This window comes from Pleurodeles waltl, chromosome 6 (genome assembly GCF_031143425.1).
Source record: "Pleurodeles waltl isolate 20211129_DDA chromosome 6, aPleWal1.hap1.20221129, whole genome shotgun sequence".
Taxonomy (NCBI): domain Eukaryota; kingdom Metazoa; phylum Chordata; class Amphibia; order Caudata; family Salamandridae; genus Pleurodeles; species Pleurodeles waltl.
In genome coordinates, this window is record NC_090445.1 from 1,330,628,855 (window position 1) to 1,330,650,986 (window position 22,132).

The window sequence follows — 22,132 nt, forward strand, 5'->3', positions numbered from 1 at the left end:
GGTGCCGCTGTCGGGATCGCAGTGCTGATTACGACGTGAATTTCCGCCAGCCTTTTCATGGCCGGGTCACTGCCATGAAAAGGCTGATGGAAGGGCAGAGATTGGGGTCCCAGATGGGATCTTGCACTGTCCATGCCCATGTCATGGGCAGTGCAGGGGCCCCACTGCCTACACACTCGGAATGCGCATTCTCTGACATGGCAGACAGTGTGCATTCCAAGTGTGCTACTGGACTATGCAGTGCGGTTGCATTGGCCTCGGCTCTTCCTGACAGCTGATGCTAATGCCTCTGCACTGTCTGCACCGGCCAGCCCGGCAGGGAGTTCATAAAATGGCAGTGGTCGCCTCCCAACCGTTGTATTGGCGGTTCAGTGGTTGGGCCACCAAAGTCATAATGAGGCCCTTACTTATTTGCCTTTAATTTTGTTCCAAGTCGAGTGTGGATTGGAATGTGGCAGCTGTTTGAAAAGTAAGTGAGGCTGGAGATCAGTCTACAATTTGAATACACACTGTCTACTACAGCAGACAGAGTGTATTCCATGGGCCTCTGTGCGACGGCATTGGCCTTGGCTCCATTAGGAGCTGAGGCCAACTCCGCTGCACGGTTTCCATTGGACTTACCAGCAGAAACCTCAGCTTTCTGAGGTTTCCGCCAGCCAGCCCAGTGGAAACCTTGTCATTGGTCCGGGGGAAGACTGCTAACTCCGCTTTGGTCTCCTCTCCACGGGGCTTGTGGGCCAGCAGTCAGCCCGAGAACCTCATAATGAGGCCCCTAGTTATCATGCAACACAGCACAACAACAAAAGTTGCATTGGGTGAAAGCAGGAAAGCAGAACAGTTCAATATATAGTGGGGTTTGGCACTGTTTCTCTTCTTCTCTGTGTTATAGAACTTTGGGTTTCCTCGCGCCAAAGCACACACTCTTTAAGCACAGTTCTATGCTTAGACATAGTTTAACAAGTTTTTCACTTTGAATGTGCGCTAGATAGTGCAGCTCACATGCAAAGGGGAAACATTCTGTGAGACAAGAAAATAGTATCAAACATTATGGCTGCCTCAAGGATGTATAAACGTTTAGTGCAAAGTCCTGACTACCTTTCACAGCAGATAGGGATTAGAATCCAAGGGTAGTTACATGAAAATGCTCATACACCACCTATGGAACATATGACACATAGTAGAGTAAAGTAGAAGAAAGTGCTACTTTGCATTACTTCAAAGGGACTTTGCAACGCATATCAGGATTTGGACTGGTAATTAAATCCCAAAACAATACTTTGTTCTGGTTCGCACTACTTTTGTGATGCAAATCTGGTGCAGATTATTAGCCCCAGTTGAACAGCAGTGGTGGTACAGATGTATGTCACATGACCACAATCCAAAATGTTAATGCACATTTTTCAAAAGACAATCATTTAATTGACTGATGTGTGCCTAGGAAGTCTACTCATAAAATAATTGTGTAACTTTGCTAAGACCATACATTAGAAACGAGCAGATTTCTTTTATGTGCAGTAGGACATGGACAAGACCTCCAAGACCGTATTCCCGGGATGTCATCGTCCGTTGGTTCAAAGAAGAGCAGCTTCCACGGAATGCTGGCTACGTGAGAAACACAAAAACCGTCGCTCCTTGGTTTCATGGTAGATATATATATTTTTTTAATTGTTTTCCCTGAATGTGGGGAACATGTCTTGGTAATTTCCAGTTCATTTATAAAACAATGTACAGCTTTGTCATCTGATTATACATGGTGTGAGACATGGCATTTTTCCATTTGTATTTGTATTTCCTATAACAAAAGATATGTAAACAAAACCATGAAATAATGCTACCATTAGTTTACACAGGCCAATAACTCTTCAAACAAGGCTTCTTGAATGTGAGTTGGATCACTGACATAGTTTTAGAATCCTCAATATCCTGTAACAGAAATATTATGTCAAAAATATTGTTTAAAAAAAAAGATTTTCATCCTTATAATGGTCAGTACAAAAATATCGAAAAAAATATTGTATCACACTAATATTGTTAAAAAACATACAGAAATTTGCTTTATATATATATATATATATATATATATATATATATATACATATATATAGATTAAAGTAGTAAATCTTAAATATTTTAATATATACCATTACTAGAATGTAAATTAAATAAATCTCAGTAATATTTAATTAATACGATATACAAATATATGCATATCTAAACACACATATATGTGTTTATGTTTAAAAATATATATGCATATGTATAACGTAACACAATTATTAAGGCTATGGCCCTCACTACAACCCTGGTGGTACAAACTCAGGCATTACGACTGTGGCGGAAGCGCCGCGGTCACACCGCCGGGACCGGCGGTTTCCCACCACTTCTGTCCCGTGGTTGTAATCCCCCAGGGCAGCGCTGCGTGCAGCGCTGCCCAGGGGATCACGAGTCCCCCTCCCGCCAGCCTTTTCATGGTGGTATGAACCGCCATGAAAAGGCTGGCGGAAAGGGGAGTCGTGGGGCCCTCTGGCATGGGCAGTGCATGGGCCCCCTCCCACGGCCCCATGGAGCTTTTCACTGTCTGCATAGCAGACAGTGAAAAGCGTGACGGGTGCAACTGCACCGGTCGCACAGCCGCAACACCGCCGGGTCCATTTGAAGCCGGCTCCTGTGTTGCGGCCGAGATCCCTGCTGGGCGAGGGAGCGCGGACGCATTGGCGGTTTCAACTTGGCGGGCAGCAAGCGCCGCCCACCAATGTTGAAATGAGGGCCTATATATTTTACATTTTTTTTGTTTAATTCTTTAAATTTACTACTATAAAAGCACATGATATATATCTAGCAATATAAATACAATATGTTTTTTTATATTTGTTTTTATAATGTTTATATTTGTGCTTTTTTTATTTTTATAATACGTTGTTTTATTGAACTTACATTTTTTTCATATTCACTGAAAAAAACGAAGGTTACAGAGACGTTATAGCTAGGTTCTGAATTTACTCCTACAAAACCATAGAAATTCAGCAGTTATAGTTAGAGTTCTTTCAAGTCACTAAAACTCGCACCCTAAGGTAACTATAACTCGCACCTTCTCAATGCACAGTTGTCTCATCAATATTTTTATTGCAAATGTTGCAGCGAGAATATGAAAGATGGCATAGAATATGTCAACAATGATATAATATGTGGAGTAATTAGAGGTTCATGGCGAAGGCGCGAGTTATAGTTACCTTAGGGTGCAAGTTTTAGTTACTTGAAAGAATTCTAACTATAACTGCTGAATTTCTATCTTTTTATATGAGTAAATTCAGAACCTAACTATAACGTCCCTGTAACCTTTTTTTTTCAGTGAATTTCTATGTTTTTTAATGTATAGTAGTTTTCATTGCTATACGTGAATCCAACAACCGCAGCGCACAGCCTTTGGCCATGCGTTGCGTTGGTTGACCATAGGACCAGGCCTCAGCCTCTTATTCACGTCATTCAGCCCACAGACATTTACTGAACATATACCTAATTTACCCAATGCATTGATAAATACCTGAGTATAACATCCTGAGTAACCTCAGAGAGCCTAGACCACGATTATCTCACTAGTTGGATCACCTCCAAATTCCACCTGCTTTACAGGTCCTGCTGTCAAAACCCGAAGTATTTGGCGTGACCACCATCCTCCAGGGCTTTGGTTTAAATATATGTAAGGGGGGGCCACGGCCCCACACTTTGGGGATCACCAACCCCTGGATATTAATGAAACTATACGCGGGGGTCCGAACCCCCCATTCCCGGGGACCACCAACCCTCGGGCTTCCAAATAAATACAAACAGGAGGCCCGGGCCCCCCTGCACCTCAGGGGCCACCACCCCCAGATCAAAGTGGAAAAAAAGAAAGGGTGTCCATATGGGACCCCCGTGTCCTGGGATTCACTACCTCCTGGGGCTATATCCTGTGGGAGGTGGACTGCCCGCCCCCCCCTTGTAATGCCATTGATGGCCTCGGGGACCGCCACCCCCCCAGGGCTGGCTTCATCCCAGGACCACTGGGACATAGCTGTTTGCTGTGGCTTGGCTGCAGCCAAGCCACAGCAAACACTTTGGGTTTTGACAGCGGGACCTTTAAAGCAGGCTGCTGTCAAAATTCAAAGTTTCATCTGAAATACGTCAGCAAGCATGGAGCTGCTATCAAAGCAGCTCCATGCTTGCTGAAGCAATGGCACTGCAAGGGAAGCCTTGAGGCTTCCCCCGCAGTGCCAGGTATTCGTTTTATTTGAATTTATTTTCTTAAATAATTAAATTAAAAATATATAAAAGGACTGAGGGGGAGCTTCTTTCTTTCTCTCTCTCTGACTCTCTTACAACCAATTATCACACTCGCACACCCACTCAGACACTTATACACCCACTCACAGACCCACTCAGACACTCACAAATCCACTCATAGACTCACTCAGAACCTCATGCACTCACTCACAACTCAAGTCAGACCCTCATGCACTCTTTCAGACCCACTCAGACAGTTACGCACTCACTCACACACCCACTCAGATCTTCACAAACCCACTCACACATCCACTGACACCCTGATTAACCCACTCACAGACCCACACACATACTGACGCACCCACTAAAACACTGATATATGCACTCTCACACCTAGACCCTCTCACAGCCACTCTTACCCCCAGATACAGCCTCTCACACCTATTTCACACCCACAGAGACTGCTGCTTACGTCCGCTGTGCATGCGCAAATGGTCATGCACAATATCGGGTTGGTTGGTTAGGGGGATTGGCTGCAGGCCAGCACTTTCTGACAAGCCCTACTGCACATGGGAGAAGACACTGCACAGTGAAGGTTAGGTGCTTTTTGGGGGTTGGCCTCGGCCCTGTGGCCAACTCCGCCACGCAGAGCCACAGACCATGCACAGCAGTGGTTGGATTCACGTATAGGAATTAAAATTATTATATGTTAAAAAAAAACATAGAAATTCACTGAAAAAAATAAAGGTGACAGGGACCTTATAGTTAGGTTCCGAATTTACACATACAAAACCATAGAAATTCAGCAGTTATATTTTGAGTTCTTTCAAGTAACTAAACCTCGAGCCCTCACCATGCACTCCTAATTACTCCACATATTATAGCATTGATGACATATTCTATGCCATCTTTCATACTCTCACTGCAGCATTTTCAATAAACTTATTGATGAGACAACTACAACAGTAGAGCAATTGTAGGACCTTGGAGAAGTTAAATATATCAGTAGCACTCCAAACAGAATAACAGTAGGGAAAATGTTGGACTTCAGAGGGGTTACATTTACTATTCCAACATTAGTGTGTGCAACAGTAGGAAATGCATTTTGATTTTGGATGGGTTACATATACTATTCTCCCTCCAGTCTGTGCAACAGTAGGGAATGTGTTGGACTTTGGAGCAGTTACACTTAGTATTCCCACTCCAGTCTGTGCAGCAGTAGGGAAAGCGCTGGACTTCAGAGGGGTAAAATTTACTATTCCCACTCCAGTCTAAGGAACAGTAGGTAAACTACCTAATTTCGCACACATTGTATTCTTGTATAACCCAATTAATTTAGGAGAATATACAACCCTAAATATAAACATTAGTAACTTTCCACCCTATACCAAAAAAACATAGCAACTCACACCTAAAATATCATGAAAATAAGTAACTATAACACAATTGATAAACAAATACATAATTAATTATTGTTTATTTATTACTTAATTAACTTCACACCCAACAACCCTGGAAACCCAGCATCCCACAACTGAAAGATAACAAAAATATATAATTATTACACAATTTACATAATAATTGATCAATTAAATTTTTAATACCTATCTTTTAATTATTATTTAATTTACTTCCCACCATTTACTCCTACAAACCTAGCAACCGAAAAATAAAATGTAACTACAATGAATCAATATGACATAATGTACATGATTAACAATCAATCAAACAATTAATTAAATAATTATTAATTAATCATTAATTATTACTTGAATACATTCCGACCATATACCCCTAAAAACCCAGCAGCCCTCACCTAAAATATAACTGATACTTGATGATTATACAAATTACATAATTAACAATCAATGAAATAATTAATAACAAATTTGAAATGAATTGCTAATTGATTATTACCTAATTAACTTCCCACCCCACACCGCTAAAAACCAACCCCTAAAATATAAGTATAATAAATCAATAAAAAAAAATTACATAATGAATATCAATCACATACTTAAACATTGTTAATTAATTACTAATTATTACTTAGTTTACTTTCCACATCCCCCTACAAACCTTCCTGTTACACCAGACAATTCGTGAGAAAGCACACCCAGATAAAAAAGGCATAATAGATGCTTCAAATTTTTTGTTTGGCCCTATTTCCGCCATGCAACAGTGGAGCAAAGGTGGCATCTCAGAAAGTTATTCAAGCTGTGCCAAAACAAGGAAGTGCAAGCTTTACTGATCAATCAAGCAAAATGATAAATTATTTGGAATAATAATACACAGACATTCTCGTCTGAGATTAAAGCCAACTAATTTTTGGAGGGCTAGAACGAGCAAGGGGTTGGTATTAGTCTGCTTATAGGTATGAATATGATCTGTGGCGGCTAGAAGTGTGATGGCGCAATGAGGGGTTGAACAGTCTGCTTAAGTAAATGGATTGATTTAGTGCGAACATTAAATGTGGTGGTGGTTTTACATTTTTGTTCATGTTTTTGTTAAGATACAATTAAATGCACGGTCTGATCAAGGTAGAAGGCAGCTCCAGATTCTGATATGTGTTGCAATGACAGATTATGGCTCAGTTGGCTCTGGGGGCCAGATGGGGGGGGCTCAACCATCTCTAACAGATCAGGGTTGGTGTGGTTGCCTCACATGGGAGAAGGGGGAGTTGGGGGGCAGATGAAGTGGACTGAGGTAGGTGCGGGGGGACTGGAAGAGGGATGGGTTATATGTGAGGGCAGGTGGAGAAAGAAAAAAGGAGCATAATCAGGTGAAATCTGGAGGTGATCTATCTATTGAGATGTGAATGTGCTAATCATGGTCTAGGCTATTTGAGTTACTCAGGATGAGTTTTGCTCAGTTATTTATCAATGCATTATGGTAAATTATGTATATGGTCAGTAAATGTCCGTGGGCTGAATGACAGGAATAAGAGGCTGAGGGTGGCTGAAATATTGAATATATGGGGACAGATATTATCTGCGAGCAGGAGACTCACGCTCCCTGGGCAAAGAGGAAGATGTTACTGATCGGGATATGCTCTTGCAGCTTGTACTTCACAAAATGTATCCACCAGGGGGCGTTGCAATATTGATAAGAAGAGGTCTTATTGTATGGGGAGCCTTCCATGAAAAGGTGGGTGGAAAGGTAATGCTGCGGGCCACAAGTGGGCCCCTGCACTGCCCATGACCATATCATGGGCAGTGCAGGGCCCCCCAAGACCAGCACCATGGTAATGCACACTCTCCACCATGCAGACAGTGGGAGGCTGGCTGGTCCTCTCTGTGCAACGAGACTGACCCGCACGGACGCTCTAGTACAATGTTCTTGCTGGTCAGACTGGGGGGAACATCGTAATGGGGCAGGGGGTACCCCACCGCCATTGGAGGTGGCATCCTTTCCGCAAGTTTGGCGGTGCTGCATTGGGACTACCAAACTCATAATGACCCCCTAAATGTGGAATTGGCATGCCTGGAGCTACAGAATATGGGGTTAATAAAGGCAGGTCAGGATGAGATCAAGGGCCTCATTACAACCCTGGCGGTCAAAGACCATAAGGGTTGTTTTGGCGATTGTCCCACGAACAGGCTGGCGGTACAATTTGCCATATTATGACCCCGGCGGTAGCGCACGGTTTCCTGCCATCGTTGTCCCGGCGGTTATAATTAGCCAAATTATGACTCCCCTTCCGGCCAGAAAGGCTGGCGGGAAGGGGAGTCGCGGGCCCCTAGGGGCCCCTGCACTGCCTATGCACTTGGCATGGGCAGTGCAGGGGATTCCCAGGCACAGCCCCACCCTGCTGTGCAGACAGTGAAAAAGGCGACAGGTGCAGCTGCACCCGTCGCACAGCCGCAACACCGCCGGCTCCATTAGGAGCCGGCTCCAATGTTATGGCCGACATCCCCTCCAGGCCCAGCGGGGATGTTGTAATGCGGCTGCCGGGATTGCGGCTGCATAGGTGGCCACTCGGCGGCCCATGGTTGTAATGAGGGCCCAAGAGTCAGCAAGCAATTGTTATAAAAAGGCTATGATTAACAGCTACTACTCAAGAACACTTACAGAGAAGTTTCAGGCCCACCATAATTTATTAATATAGTGAGCCAGTTGGTAGATTATTGGCCCTTAGCTTTTGGCAGCATGAGGAGAACAGAGCAATTGAAGTGATTAAAGGGAAGGATAGGAGAGAGCCCACTATGCCGGAACTTATTGTTAAACTTTTTGAGGAATACTGTGCGAACCTTTGTACTGAAGATAGATATCCCTCTGAGGGGCAGCAAAAATAATTTCTTGAGCTAGGTGAGAATGATGCCTTAGATATAGGGGAGTCTGAGGGATTAGATTATAATAATGGAAGAGCTAGGCAACGCTTTCAGGAAAGCTGCAGGCCCGGACCAAATTCCTCTAGAATTCTATAAAACATTCTTCCTTAAATTGGCTAAGGGCCTCTGGGAGCTGTCCCATGGTGTACAGCAGGAAGGGGTTCCACCAAGCTCCTGGCAGGGAACCAATAGTATAACGATAAGAAAAAAAGGAAAGCCACTGGAAAAGCTTGGGTCATACAGACCAGTATCCTTAATTATCTCAGAAACTAAGGTGTACGCAAAGATTTTGGCTACCCGCATGGGGAGGATTATAGACCATCTAGTATTGCCCTGGCAGCACAGGTTTATCCCAGGCAGGGGTACAACAGATTATGGTGGTCATAAAGATAGCCACGGTCACGAAATGGACTCACCAACAACAACACCCCACATTGGACATCTTAAAAACCCCACACCTGAGACACATAAATACACTTCACACCCCACCCACCCCTCTATAAAACACACACCCACAATACCCACAATCCAGAGCTATTCCTACCTGCTGCCACACAACTACCGGCCAACTGGAAAGGGACACCACAAACTCAAGTCACATTTTTGCACACCCCATGCCACATATAACTCACAAACACACAACAATGCACCCCACTTCTGCACCTTCAGTTTTCACCACACCTGCCACCAACTCACTCACACACTGCACAACCCCAAACAACACCACCACATCACAGCACACACCTCCCCACACAACCCACTACTACATCCCCTAAAATCCCATGTTTCACTGACAGGGAGTGGCAGACCATGGTGAACGAAATAATTTGGGTGGAGCCACAGCTGTTCTGTGCACATGTCCAGCAGACATCCATATCCAGGAAGATGGAGCTATGGTAGATGACCGTCAACAGGGTGAATGTAGTGGGAAACCATGCTCGCACAAGGGACATCATCAGAAAGAGGTACAACGACATGCTGGGGAAGGCCCGGGCAATGGCATCACAACACCAGATTAGCATCCAGAGGAGTGGTGGTGATCTCCCACCAGCTAAGTTGATCGAGTGGGAAGAAAAAGTAATGGCAATTCTTCATCCTGAGGGCCTCACTGGATTCACTGAAAGACTGGACCCTAGTAAATCAATGACACACCCCTCCCACCACCTGCACCTGAAAGGCTTGTCACTCCCTCCCCCTGTACCAAACCCAAGACACCCTACCCCATATCCATCACACCCCACCAACCACCCACACCCATCCCCTGCATGCCCATGCATCGCACTAACACCTACCCAAACAATGTGCACACAACCATCAGTGTCTGCCTGTAATACTTGAAACACAAAAAGTCCCACAATGCATTACCCATCCCTCTAATTCCATGCACAGAACCCATCCCAAAGGAAGTCCTGTGTGCAGATGTATGGAGATGTAAGCACAATCAACTGGTGGCAGATGCTGACAGGGAAATGACAATGACAGGACAGAAACAGAAGGAAACACATGCCACTGCGAAATGTGTTCAAGCAATGCACATGTGCAATGTCCACCATCGACAACTAACTGACTGTCAATGCCATATCCCCTGAAGCTGTTGAACACTACTGCCACTCAGCTAATGCACAGTCAAACACTCTGCAGGACACACAATCAACTTGATTTGTTTTACTCCACAGGTGACACTGCCCATGGCCGCCACCAGGAGGTGCCAGGAAGTACCAGTCCCACAGCAGAAGAAGGCTCCATTGATGACACTACAGCGGGATGTCTGGATCTGGACGAGCAGTCTGGCCCTTAGGGAACCTCTGGTCAGTCACCCTCCAGAAGCCGCAACCAGCCCACCAGACAGACCCCCACTGTACAGCCACTACCAACAGGTGTGGCCCAATCCCCCCAAACCAGTGTTCCTGGCTCGGCCATTGTGTGCCCACTGTACAAAGACAGGAGTCACCACCTGTCACCAGGCAAGACGATGAAGGTCCTGGTGCAAGTGGGAGTGGGGTGACTGTAACAGGGTCACAGGCACAGGTGGCCCGGGCCAGTGGGAGGCACTCTGTGGGACCAGTGGGGAGCCAAACAAGGGTTTCAACTGGCCAGGAGCCCATTTCCCAAATCTGTCAGTATACCTGCACACCCAGGACAGGATGGGCCAGATTCTTCCCACTTTGCAGGAGATTCAGAGGCTGCAGAGTGAACACCATCAGGAGGCCATGGAACAATGGAAGGCCCACAATGCCACCATGGGCTCCATCAAAGGGGTGCTGCAGAGCATGACTGGAGTACTGCGTGAGAGCTCCACACGCATGCAGGCCCCATCCACATGACACGAAACACCCCAGCACTCCACATCTGCTGCTGGTAGTCGACTGGTGGCCCTGCCAGGGAACTTTACAGGACACCAACACCCCTCCCTCTGCTGCACAAGAAACCCCTTCCAAAAGTGGCCGTCCAACCAGACATACAGCAGACACTATAGCCATGACCAAACCCACCACCAGGATGTGATCCCTTCTTGTACTGTCTCCCTTGTGTGCCACTAACACTATCTACTGTCCATGCTCCATTTCCCAATGGATCCATGGACTCTGGCTCTGTACTACCAACAGCTGTGAATACCAAACAGACTATTTTATCCACCATATGCCCACTCCTTTGTATTTCACCATCCCTTATTTTGCTGCACTTAATTAAAAGCTATACATTCACACCCAATATATCTGTGCTTTATTCCTAATGCATGCATGTGATGTAATACTTTCTCTATGTCAAATGTTACACAGTACCTGAAATCGACTAGGGCGAATGTCTGCAGACATGTAACATTCCAAATCTGAGCAATGACTTCTTCACACTTGCACCAGAAATGTCCCAATCCTCCTTGTACACAGCATGGCAAAGGGTATCCCTCCATAGTAAGACCTGCAATGAACAGATATGTAGCATACATTTAGGTACAGTTTGTTCAACATGTACCTGCTTTGTGTCCAAAGTTGAACACCACTGCCAGAGTACTTTCACATATTCACTGACCACTATTACCATTTTCAGTTGTACAACACACCAGTTATGCACATATATATGCAGCTTTCAAAATTAATACAACTGTAGACCAAGCAGTCCATATATGTGAAGGCAGGAAACACATCCATGAAAACAAAAACTCCTGTGTGTGAACTACCTTTGGGAGTCATCAAACAAATGAAGCAGTAAGGGGTATGTGACAGTACACATATTAAACAACACACACACTGCTGTGTCTCCAGCACTGGTTATACAATCTTACAATTGTACACAACTCTACATAGGAAATGCTGTAGGAAAATTAGGCTCCAATGTACCTTCAACTCATTGGAAGTATAGTTGAATGAGCTGAGTTCTGTAGTCCACATCATCTTCCCCTTGTTCATCACTGTCCTATGTCCCCTCAGCTGCCACCAATGGATCATGTCATTCCTCATCTTCCAGTAGGGGTACATGTCTCCTTATTGCCAAGTTGTGCAGCATACAGCAGGCCACGATGATCTGGCAAACTGTTTGGGGAGCGGAACAGGGATCCAACTGAAACATGCAGGCACCGGAATCTTGCTTTTAGGGGGCCGAAGGTCCTTTCGATAACTCTTCTTGTCCTGCCATGTGCCTCATTGTGGCAAATGTCACCCCCTGACCTGGGATACCTCACTGGTGTCAACAGCCAGGCCAGGTTTGGATAGACAGAATCACCTGGGAAGAGTGGGAATACACAGCACATATCAGCATTGCGTAGAGGGCAAAGAGTTAGAAAAGCAGGTTGTTAGCTACTGCACTCCCACATCTCACTCACCCACAAGCCAGGCTATCTCTCCTTGTAGTTGTACAGTCAGGTGTGGGACATTGCTGTTGAACAAAATGTAGGAGTCATGCACAGATTCTGGGAATTATGGCAATTACTTGGGAGATGTACTGGTCTGCAAGACTCACCACCTGTACATTAATGGAGAGATAACTTTTCCAATTCCTGTACATTTGTTCATTTACCCTGGGAGGGATCAAGGGACTATGGGTGCCATATATGGCCCCAATCACATGTGGAATCCGTGCAATGGCATAGAAATCTGATTTCACAGTGGGCAAGTCAGCAGGTTGAGGAAATTTGATGTAGGTGTGGATGTGTTTCAGCAAGGCAGTCAGGGCACCCTTTAAGATGTTACTGAACATTGGCTGTAACACACCTGCTGTCAAGGTGACTGTTGCCTGAAATGACCCTCTGGCCAAGAAATGTAACACAGATAGTACCTATACAGTAGGTGGAATAGCATAGGGCTTACGTAGACCTGACAGTAGTTCTAGCTCCAATTGGGCACACTGTTCATGTATGGTCATCCAGTTCAGACGGTAGGTCAGTATGATGTGTCGTTTCTCCTTGGTTGCCAGGTCAATGCCGATGCATTCCTCTGTCTCTGCAGGGGTCAGTACCTAGGGAGGGACAACACACGTATTACCACACCAACACATTACGGATGATGTAAACTCGCACACAACTGCACAAACGTAGCCTTCACATCATGTAAGGATTGCATGCAGATAACACTGTGACAATCGACTTGTGTACACAGTGCCATGCAACCTACAAATGCAGATAAATGATGGCACATATCACATACGGCATGTAATGCTATGTGTGACTGGTGTGCATAACATGTTCAAGAAGATATGATAGCATGGAGGGTGTGTAGAGATTGCACTCTATTACATTTTACACATCATATGGTCGTCGCCTGTCCTACATGCTGAGGACAGATGGAAGTGACATGACTCTACTGTCGTAAATCGTCATTGCGTTAGGTGGATTGTAGAGCGTGTAATTCCGCATTGGTTAACATTGGCGTCTATGGGGAGCAGGGGCCAATCAAGATCGCCGCCGGCGGTGACAGTGCGTACCGCTGCGGTCTTCACCGTCATTTTGATTTTCCTTAGCCACTTGACTCTTGCACTCACCACAACCACTACTCCACTGCATGTGCTGCTGTGTCCTGCATCTGGTCATGAAGATGGCACGTGCTACAGGGTAGAGGGTCCCAGAATTCACCCAGAAGGAGCTGACGAGGCTTGTGGACGGGGTCCTAACCCTGTATGCAAAGTTGTATGGGTGACCAGAGAAGCAGGTGAGTAGATGAACAGTGTCCTAGCAGTGAGTGTGATTGCTTGGGTGCAGGTGTGTGAAATTAGGATTACCCAGCATGCAGGAGTAGTGGGGTAGGCCGTCAATGTGTATCTGTAGGAAGATGATGGAATGTATTGTTGTCAACTGTCAGTGGTATTGTATAATATGTCAGCATGCGTGTGGTCAGTCTACATTAATGTGTATTACAAATTTCTCCCATGCAGGTCAGTGTCCATCAGAATGTGTGGTTACGGAGAGCCACTACCAAGCACATGCGGACCTTGGGGGGTATAGCTGGTGGAGCACTCACTGCAGGAAACAGTGGGAGGACCAAAGACGCTGGGCCCGGAACACCATGGAGGGTCAGCTGGAGATGGCCTCCCAATGAGGGAGGGGTGCACCTCGGACCCTGACCCCCCTAATGGCCTGCATACTGGCGGTGGCCTACCCAGCCTTGGATGTGCACTTGAGCGCATCACAGCACCCACAAGGGGGTGAGTGTTCACACTGTCCTGCATGCCAGATGGTAGGTCATGTGCGGAAAGGTTGCTGTTACAGTAACTCATAGGTCTCAGGGTACGCAGGTGTTCAGCTTCCTGACCAGTTTACGTTACCTTGTTGTGTATGGGGCATGTGTCCCTAGGTACGGTGGAAATTGTATATTACTATCAGTCAGGTAGTATTCCGGTTGTCTTGCTAAGTGACATAGTGATACTCATGACATCTGAGCATTAAATGGATATCTCAGTTGGAGTTGCAGGACATGTGCATTGAATCTGCAGGGCACCACTGTCAGTGTAGTGTACTCCAAATAGGCAGGTTTACTCCCTATCAATGGTACATTTCTGTAGTGCAAAGGCTATTGTAAGGTGAGCTCTGGGACTGAAGTGTACTGCATGTGTGCCTACCTGCATCATAGTTGAGTTGCTCACAGCCTGCCTCCCTTTCTTTGTCTCCCCCTCCCTCTCTGTTTTCTTGTGTCCTTGTGTGCATCAGCATCATCGGGCGAAGGAGCAGAGGCACCGGCGAGTGGGGATGCTGCAGTCCACGAGACCCAGGAGGCACAGCCCACCGACGCCAAGGGAACCAGGGGGTTGGAGGGCGAGGGGAGCACCACGGGGGAGCCTACTACCACTGCAACATCAGACTAGGATCCCTCTTCCTATGGCAGCTCCCTGGTGGTGGCAGACCCCTCTGGGACCACCCCAACAACATCTTCGTCCGCCTCCTCCCGTACCAGCACTACCCTCCCAGTAACTCCCCACTGAGTTACCCGTGCCCACTCACCCAGGAGGGTGGGAGCCTCCTTCGCTGCAGGCACCTCAGCCCCTGCCCCAGTCAGCCCTGCTGCCCTCAATGAGGAGGCTGTTGACCTCCTGAGGACCATCTCTGTGGAACAGACAACCATTGTGAATACAATCCAGGGGCTGGCATCCCAGATGCAGCAGAGCAATGCCTACCTGGAAGGCATTCACTGTGCCTTGTCTGGCCTCCAGAGATCGTTCCAGGCTCTGGCCTCCTCATTGATGGCAGCCAATATCCCTGGTACCTACGTCCCCTCTCCCATCACCTGTGCCCCATCCAGCACCCCTCTCCCCTCACCCATCCCAAGCACACAAGCCAAACAGCATGCATACAGAACGACACACATGCCACACAAGGACACACACAGGCACCATAAGTCACACCACAGCCATACACACACCCAACATACAGATGCAAACCCAACAGCAGCCACATCCTCCACTGTCTTCCCCACCCTGTCCTCCCTTACAGTGACCGCACCACACACACACTGCATCCTCACTCCCAGATCCTGCACCCTTGGCACAGTCACCACAACAGCAGTCACCCAGGCATGCAACCCAGACACCACACTCGCACTCACCACAACAACCATTACAGACACCTGCAGCACACACACCAGACATTCAGGCACCACCATAACTTACATTCACACGACCTGTTTATCCTCTCCAACCCTTTTTCACCCACCTCCTCCCAACACATGTAAACTCACCCACTCAGGTACCCCACATTCATCCACCACATCCCAGCAGACTGAGCACCCACCTGCATCCACGTCCAGCACACCTACACGTCCTATGACCACTCCCTCTACTCCCACCCCTGTTTACTCAGCCCTTCTCCATGCTCCTAAGGATATTTTCCTTTCCCGCATTGACCTTTTTGAACCTCCTGCCCCACCCCATCTTGTCCCTGTGCGTTACTGTGGCCTCCCCAAACCCAGTACCTCTGACTCATGTTCCTCCCCGGACCTGCCTTCCAGTTTCCTTGTCCCTTCCTCTCCAAGAAGACAAGAAGAAGACCTGGCAAGAACCCTGATCCCGCTACCACCCACCGTTCTCCATCAGGTACTAAGGCCAAGCCCCCCCTCCCAAGCCAATGACAAAGCCACCCCCACCAAAGCCCAAGCCCAAGCTCTCCCACCAATGCCAAAGCCCAAGCCCCCCACTTAATGACCTGAGTCCCCACCACCAACACCTCCCCCTACGCCCTGAGGTGCCTGCCCCATTGATGCCCCTGCCCTGTGGAGATCATGGTCCTGTCAGGAGTCAAGCTGGAGCCTTGTTGTGTCTGTTTGGCCGCATGGTCAGGGACCTCAGAACTGCCCAATGGGCCCATTTGTAAATAGTTCTTGATTGCCAACTTTAATTTAATACATCTGGCCAACCTGCACAGTTGGTGCACTTTGATCAAGTTGTCCTGCGTTTCACTATGGCTGCCTCATGCGTAAGTGTATTGTGAGTGTGCGTGTGTGTATGTCTGTGTGTCTGTGGGTAAGGGCGTTGCTATGGGTGTGTTTGTGTGTGGGCGTGGCAGTCGATGTCGGGTATGTGTGTGGGTGTGTAATTGTCCCTTTCCCTCTCTTGTGTGGTAGGCGGCGTACTCACCGTTGTCTTCTTCGTTGGCGCTGTATGTCACCAGCATTGGGAAGATCTCCAGTTCATGCTCCATGTCATCGGTGACCTCCTCTGTGTTCTTGCGGTGAGTCTTTCCTTTTATACTGTTCCTTTCTGCCATGCTTTGAGTGGAGGTTGCCCCCCCCCAGAAATCATGGTGGTGTGCTGCTCCCTAATATGGTGGGCTGTAAGGTCCTTTCCGCCGCCGTGTAGATGGTATCTGCCGTTGTCAGTCTTCGGCCCACACTGATTGTACAGGCCGTGTACCAGGTGTGTGCTGGCCTGTTCACTGCCACAGTTGTATTACAGTGGTCTGCACCGCCAGCCTGTTGGTTGGATCGCCACCGCCGGCGTAACGGCTATGTGTCCGCCAAACATGTAATGACCACCTAAGTGAGGCGACCTATCACTCTATTTGACATTGCTACAACTATGGGGGCCTCCTTGGCTATGATCCTTCTTGATGCAGAGAAGGCATTTGGTCCAGGGACCTCAGGTTACATCTGGAGGGCTTTTGAGTATAAGGGTGCTTTCAAATCAAGGGGGCATTTGACCATGTGAGTTTGGGAAGTGTGAATCCAGTTCGGGACACCTCCATACTTCATAGCAGTTGTAGTAACCAGTATCACCTGGTACGACACTTGCCAATGGGGCTTCCTGATGTGTTTCTTCACCAAGACCCAGTCTCCGGGACTAAGATCATGGCATTGTTCCTGATGCAATGGGGCTGTAGCTGCTCCAACCTGATGAGACACAGGACACACTACATTAGCTAGTCCCTTGCAATAGTCCAGGACCATATCATCAGTAATTTTTGCAAGTGCATTTGCAGGAATTGCTGGCAGTCTCATCACCCTCCCCGTAATGATCTCATGGGGGCAGCCCAGTCTTTCGATCTTGTATATTCCAAAGACTCATCAGCACAACAAAAGACAGAGCAGCAGGCTATTTCAAAGATGTTGTAGCACACACTTTTGCCAACCTGGATTTCAGTGTGCCATTCACCTGCTCCACAAGACTCGGGTCTATAGCTGCAATGTAGTCTCTGTTCCATCTACAGTGCTGCACACAACAACCTTAGGACCTCATTGTTAAAATGAGTTCCTCGATCTGGTTCCAAAGAAGTCGGGAAACCAAATCTGGGAATAAGTTCCCTTAACAACAATTTAGCTACTGTGAGAGGAAAGCCGTGCAGGCTATCAGTAAAGATTGTGACTTTCAAAGAGCAATGAACTCAGCCACTTGTGTGAAGAATACTCCTTGTAGCCAAAAAGCTTCCACAACTCCAAATAGTGTGCAGACAGTGTAGGCTGCTTTTAAGCCTCCACACTGTCTGGTAAGCATGCACCATCTACATAAAGCATAAATCCACTGTCTACAGTAGCCCACCATTCCCAGAAGCATCTTGACTTCTCTCTGTGTAGTTTGCAGATCACTTCTCATGATGCTTGAGATTGTCTCTTGCAACACTTTTCTTGCTCTTTTCTCAAGGTGGTGTCCAAGATATTGGAACTCTTTTTGGCAATATTGCAACTTTACCAGTGATACTTTGTGTCCATTCTCAGCCAGGTGGTTCATTAATGCAATAGCTCCTCTTGACAGTCTTCCTGTCTATTCAACGCCACCATCAGGTCATCTATGTACTGGATCAGGACTTAATTACAGGGTATAAAAAAATCCCAGATTTTTCTTTAGAATCTGATATAGAATTGAAGAATTCTCCGTTTACCCTTGTGGAACAGGGCACCAATCCAAGACCTTTTTCCTAACCAAAATGTGAAGGGAAATTGTCTTTCCTCCTGCAACAGTATTGAAAAGAAGGCTTGCCATACATCAATACCAGTGAACCACTCAGTCTCACATGGAATCTGAAATAATATGACAGCTGGATTTGGTACCACAGGGTAATAAGGAACCACAATGTTGTTTATTTTTCAAAGGTGCTGCACACTCCTATATTTGCCATTCAGTTTCTGAAGACCCTTTCGTAGTTTGACTCTTGCTCTAGGCAAAACTGCTGGTTTAAGGATGACAGTACTTATGTTTGTAGGCAACTATGCCTATCTTACATAAAGCTGTAGCTGTCGTCCCAACCCTCGAAATAAAAAACAGCCACATCTTGGACAGGTGTTGTCATTAAAGTGGTTTTAGAAATCAGCAGCAGCTAATTTTCCGCCCTCCCCATGGTCGAGGAGGTACTTGTAGCATTGTTGGACACGCATGTGTAGTCAGAAGTGTTGTTGTTTCTTCTTTGAAGAGGTATGTCCTGTTGGGGAGCGAGAGGGGACCCGGAACTACACAAGGGACCTCGGGGTCTACTGTGCAGGATCGGCCACATGGTGAAGTTTGACGTTGTCAATAGAAATGAATCTGTTTGCTTTGGAATCAGGCAGCGGTGGTAGGATGACAATTCTGATACCTTGTATTCCCAGGACTGAGACCGGTGCTCTGTAGGATGGACCAAATTACTTCTTCACAGCGATCACAATGAACCAGATCCCCAACTTTAGGAATGCAGCCAGTAGACGTTGTTGATAAATCCCTTATTCCTAAGGTGGCAGTACTGGCAGATGACTTATCATCAAGAAATTGCTGAAGCTCCTGTAACAGAGTGGGATGTTAATTTATGTCAAGAGATGTGTCTGCTGCCACCAAACCAGGACCATCAAGATCTGGGACATACATAGGTATCATAAAGAGAACCTCATAGGGAGTGCGTCGCCCCACAGACCTTCTTGGCAGATTATTCAGTACTCTTTGGATGCAATATACGTGCCAAAGCCAACTACGTCCAGAACCTAATACTCTGGCTGTTAATGCCTGCTTTAGATCTCGATTCCTCCTCACCACGATGGAATTACCCTTGGGATGGTATGATGAGGAGTGATGGTGTTCACCACCCATCGACCCCATAGTATCCCTGATTGCCTTAGTGGCAAAAGCCAGGGCCCTGTTCTGAATGGAATTCTGCAACTTCATATGTACCAATAAAGATCAGCAAGTCTTTTATAACAGTTCAAGCATCAGCCGACCGCTGAGGCCATACCCACAGGAATCTAGAACAAGAATCTATAACGACTAGGACACCCTCATGTGCTGCTATTATTAGATCTAATCTCTGGTCTTGATTGGGTATCACTCGATCTCTAACCCCAGGAATTATTGCATAGGCAACATTCTGTGCACTGATGTGTTAAGAGTATTCTTTAGGGTATGCTTTTGGGAGAGGCTTGTCTCCAGCTCTCACTGCAGCCATAATTTCATTATTCAATCTCATCTGAGAACGAGTCACTGCAGCCACAAAAGCTGTAGCTACTGCAGGTTTGGCTGCTTCATCAGCCAAAGTATTGCCGATAATGTATATTCCTACACATTGGGGGCCCAATGTCTGTACTACATGGACACAAGGTAGGTTATCCTTCAGATCAGCCACCCTCCACCACAGAGTTCTATGTTTTATGGTGCTCCCTTTGGAGCCTCTAAGCCTGTTTAATCGCCAATGATTAAGATAATCATTGTAGGACTGGACGCAGTAGTATATGAGTCACAGACAATCAAAATTAGTAATCCTGTCTCTGTGTGTTCTAGTGCTAAAATAAGGGCTTTGAGTTCACCCAGCTGAGCTGTGCAGTCCCCTAAGGTCTGCACGTAGGTATTATGAGGGTGGAATACACCATCCTTCATCACTCCGCTCACAGCTGCGCAAGTGGCTGAGTATTGATGCTTAGTACCTACAGCTGGTCCTCATCACTCCGCTCACAGCTGCGCAAGTGGCTGAGTATTGATGCTTAGTACCTACAGCTGGTTGTGCTGAACCATCAGTGTAAATGACAGTATGGTACCTGCCAAGTGGCAAATTATCTCGAGGTATGGGGTACTCCTGTTCCTATTAGAGATATTCTTGAGTCTGAAGTTTTGGATTAAAGATGTAATCTACATCGGTGGCAGTCAGGGAGGTTGCCCACTGAATCCAGCGTGGATGTAATGCTTTAGCGTTAGGAATGCTTGCTTTGGTGATGGCCTCTAAGGCTGGCACTGGAGTAACGACAATAATGCATTTCCCTTGGGCAAGTGGCCTTTCCTTAATGACAACCATCTGAAGTGCAGTTAGAATTCTTTCTGGGGCGCAGAACATTGTTCTGCATTAGAGTATAAAAGTGATTTAAAACGCAATGGGTACCATGTTGCCCTCATTAAAGGTGACATAAGTGAACCCAATGGCACCAGCAATTATTCTGATGACCAAATTTGTTTTGTTGTCACAGGTGTGGAAGTGTTTTGCTTCAAGCATGTTCTGTTGCAATTCCCTAAAGATGCATGTGTGTTCAACTGTCCAGTGTCTGCTAGAAAAATCAGGGCATATTAAGTCATAAAGTGGCTTGATACTTTGTGCATGGTCAGGAATGTAAGTTACACCAAAGTTATAGGAAACATGTAATGACTATAGTTTCTTAATTGTATTTGGTGGTTGGAGTTGAGCACATTTTTCTAGAAAGTGTGGGGCCAGGCTCTTGCCCTCATTTGATAGCTCTTATCCCAGGAACAATACGTTGAGAAAGGGTATTTTAGATTTCCTAAAATTAAATTTGTAGCCAAGGGCTGCGAATCTTAAAATGATCCGATCAACCCTGGAAAGATGAATGTTGAGGTTGTCCTGTGTGAGATAGATGTCATCCACGCCTCAGGATCAGTATCATGTAATATTGATGTTAAACGGGCTGAGAACATCCCTGGGCAGTTCTTGCAGCCTTGAGGCAAATGGCAGAAACATTTTTGTGAGCCAAATTAGAATGTACTCAGGTCCTGACTTTTGTGTGGTAATTTCTGGCAGAAAAAACATTGGAGATATCCAAGGTTGCTTCGTTTTTATTGCGCACTATGGGGGTCATTACGACCTTGGCGGGCGGCATCAGCCGCCCGCCAAGATCTGACCATCATGCGCCCGCCAATGCGGCCGCACCCCCACCGCGGCCATTTGGAGATCCCCGCTGGGCCGGCGGGCGGAAACCTGGTTTCCGCCCGCTGGCCCAGCGGGGATCACGGCTGCAACATAGGAGCCTGCTCCAAATGGAGCCGGCGGTGTTGTGGCCGTGCGACGGGTGCAGTTGCACCCGTCGCACTTTTCACTGTCTGCACAGCAGACAGTGAAAAGCTGCATGGGTGCCTCTCAGGGGGCCCCACGACTCCCCGTACCGCCAGCCTTTTCCTGGCGGTTCAGACCGCCAGAAAAAGGCTGGCGGTCGGGGACTCGTAATCCCCTGGGCAGCGCTGCAAGCAGCGCTGCCCTGGCGGATTACATCCGCCGGGGCCATTGTGGCGGTAAACCACCAGCCCCGGCGGTGCGACCGCGGCGCTACCGCCGCGGTCAAAATAAGCCGGGAGGCACCGCCAGCCTGTTGGCGATGCTCCCGTCATTTTGGCCCTGCGGTTATAATACCGCCAGGGTCATAATGACCGCCTATGTTATTAATTAGTGC

The 22,132-nt window shown here is 46.9% G+C and overlaps 1 protein-coding gene across 1 annotated transcript in view; it reads left to right on the forward strand.

The window, feature by feature from the left end:
* Positions 1-22,132, forward strand: part of SH2D4B (SH2 domain containing 4B) — a 1,234,963-nt gene that overhangs the window by 754,928 nt on the left and 457,903 nt on the right. Inside the window, exon 11 of the mRNA XM_069240651.1 lies at positions 1,499-1,643. Within this exon, the coding sequence (XP_069096752.1) occupies positions 1,499-1,643 (145 nt within the window). The remainder of the gene's footprint in view (positions 1-1,498; positions 1,644-22,132) is intronic.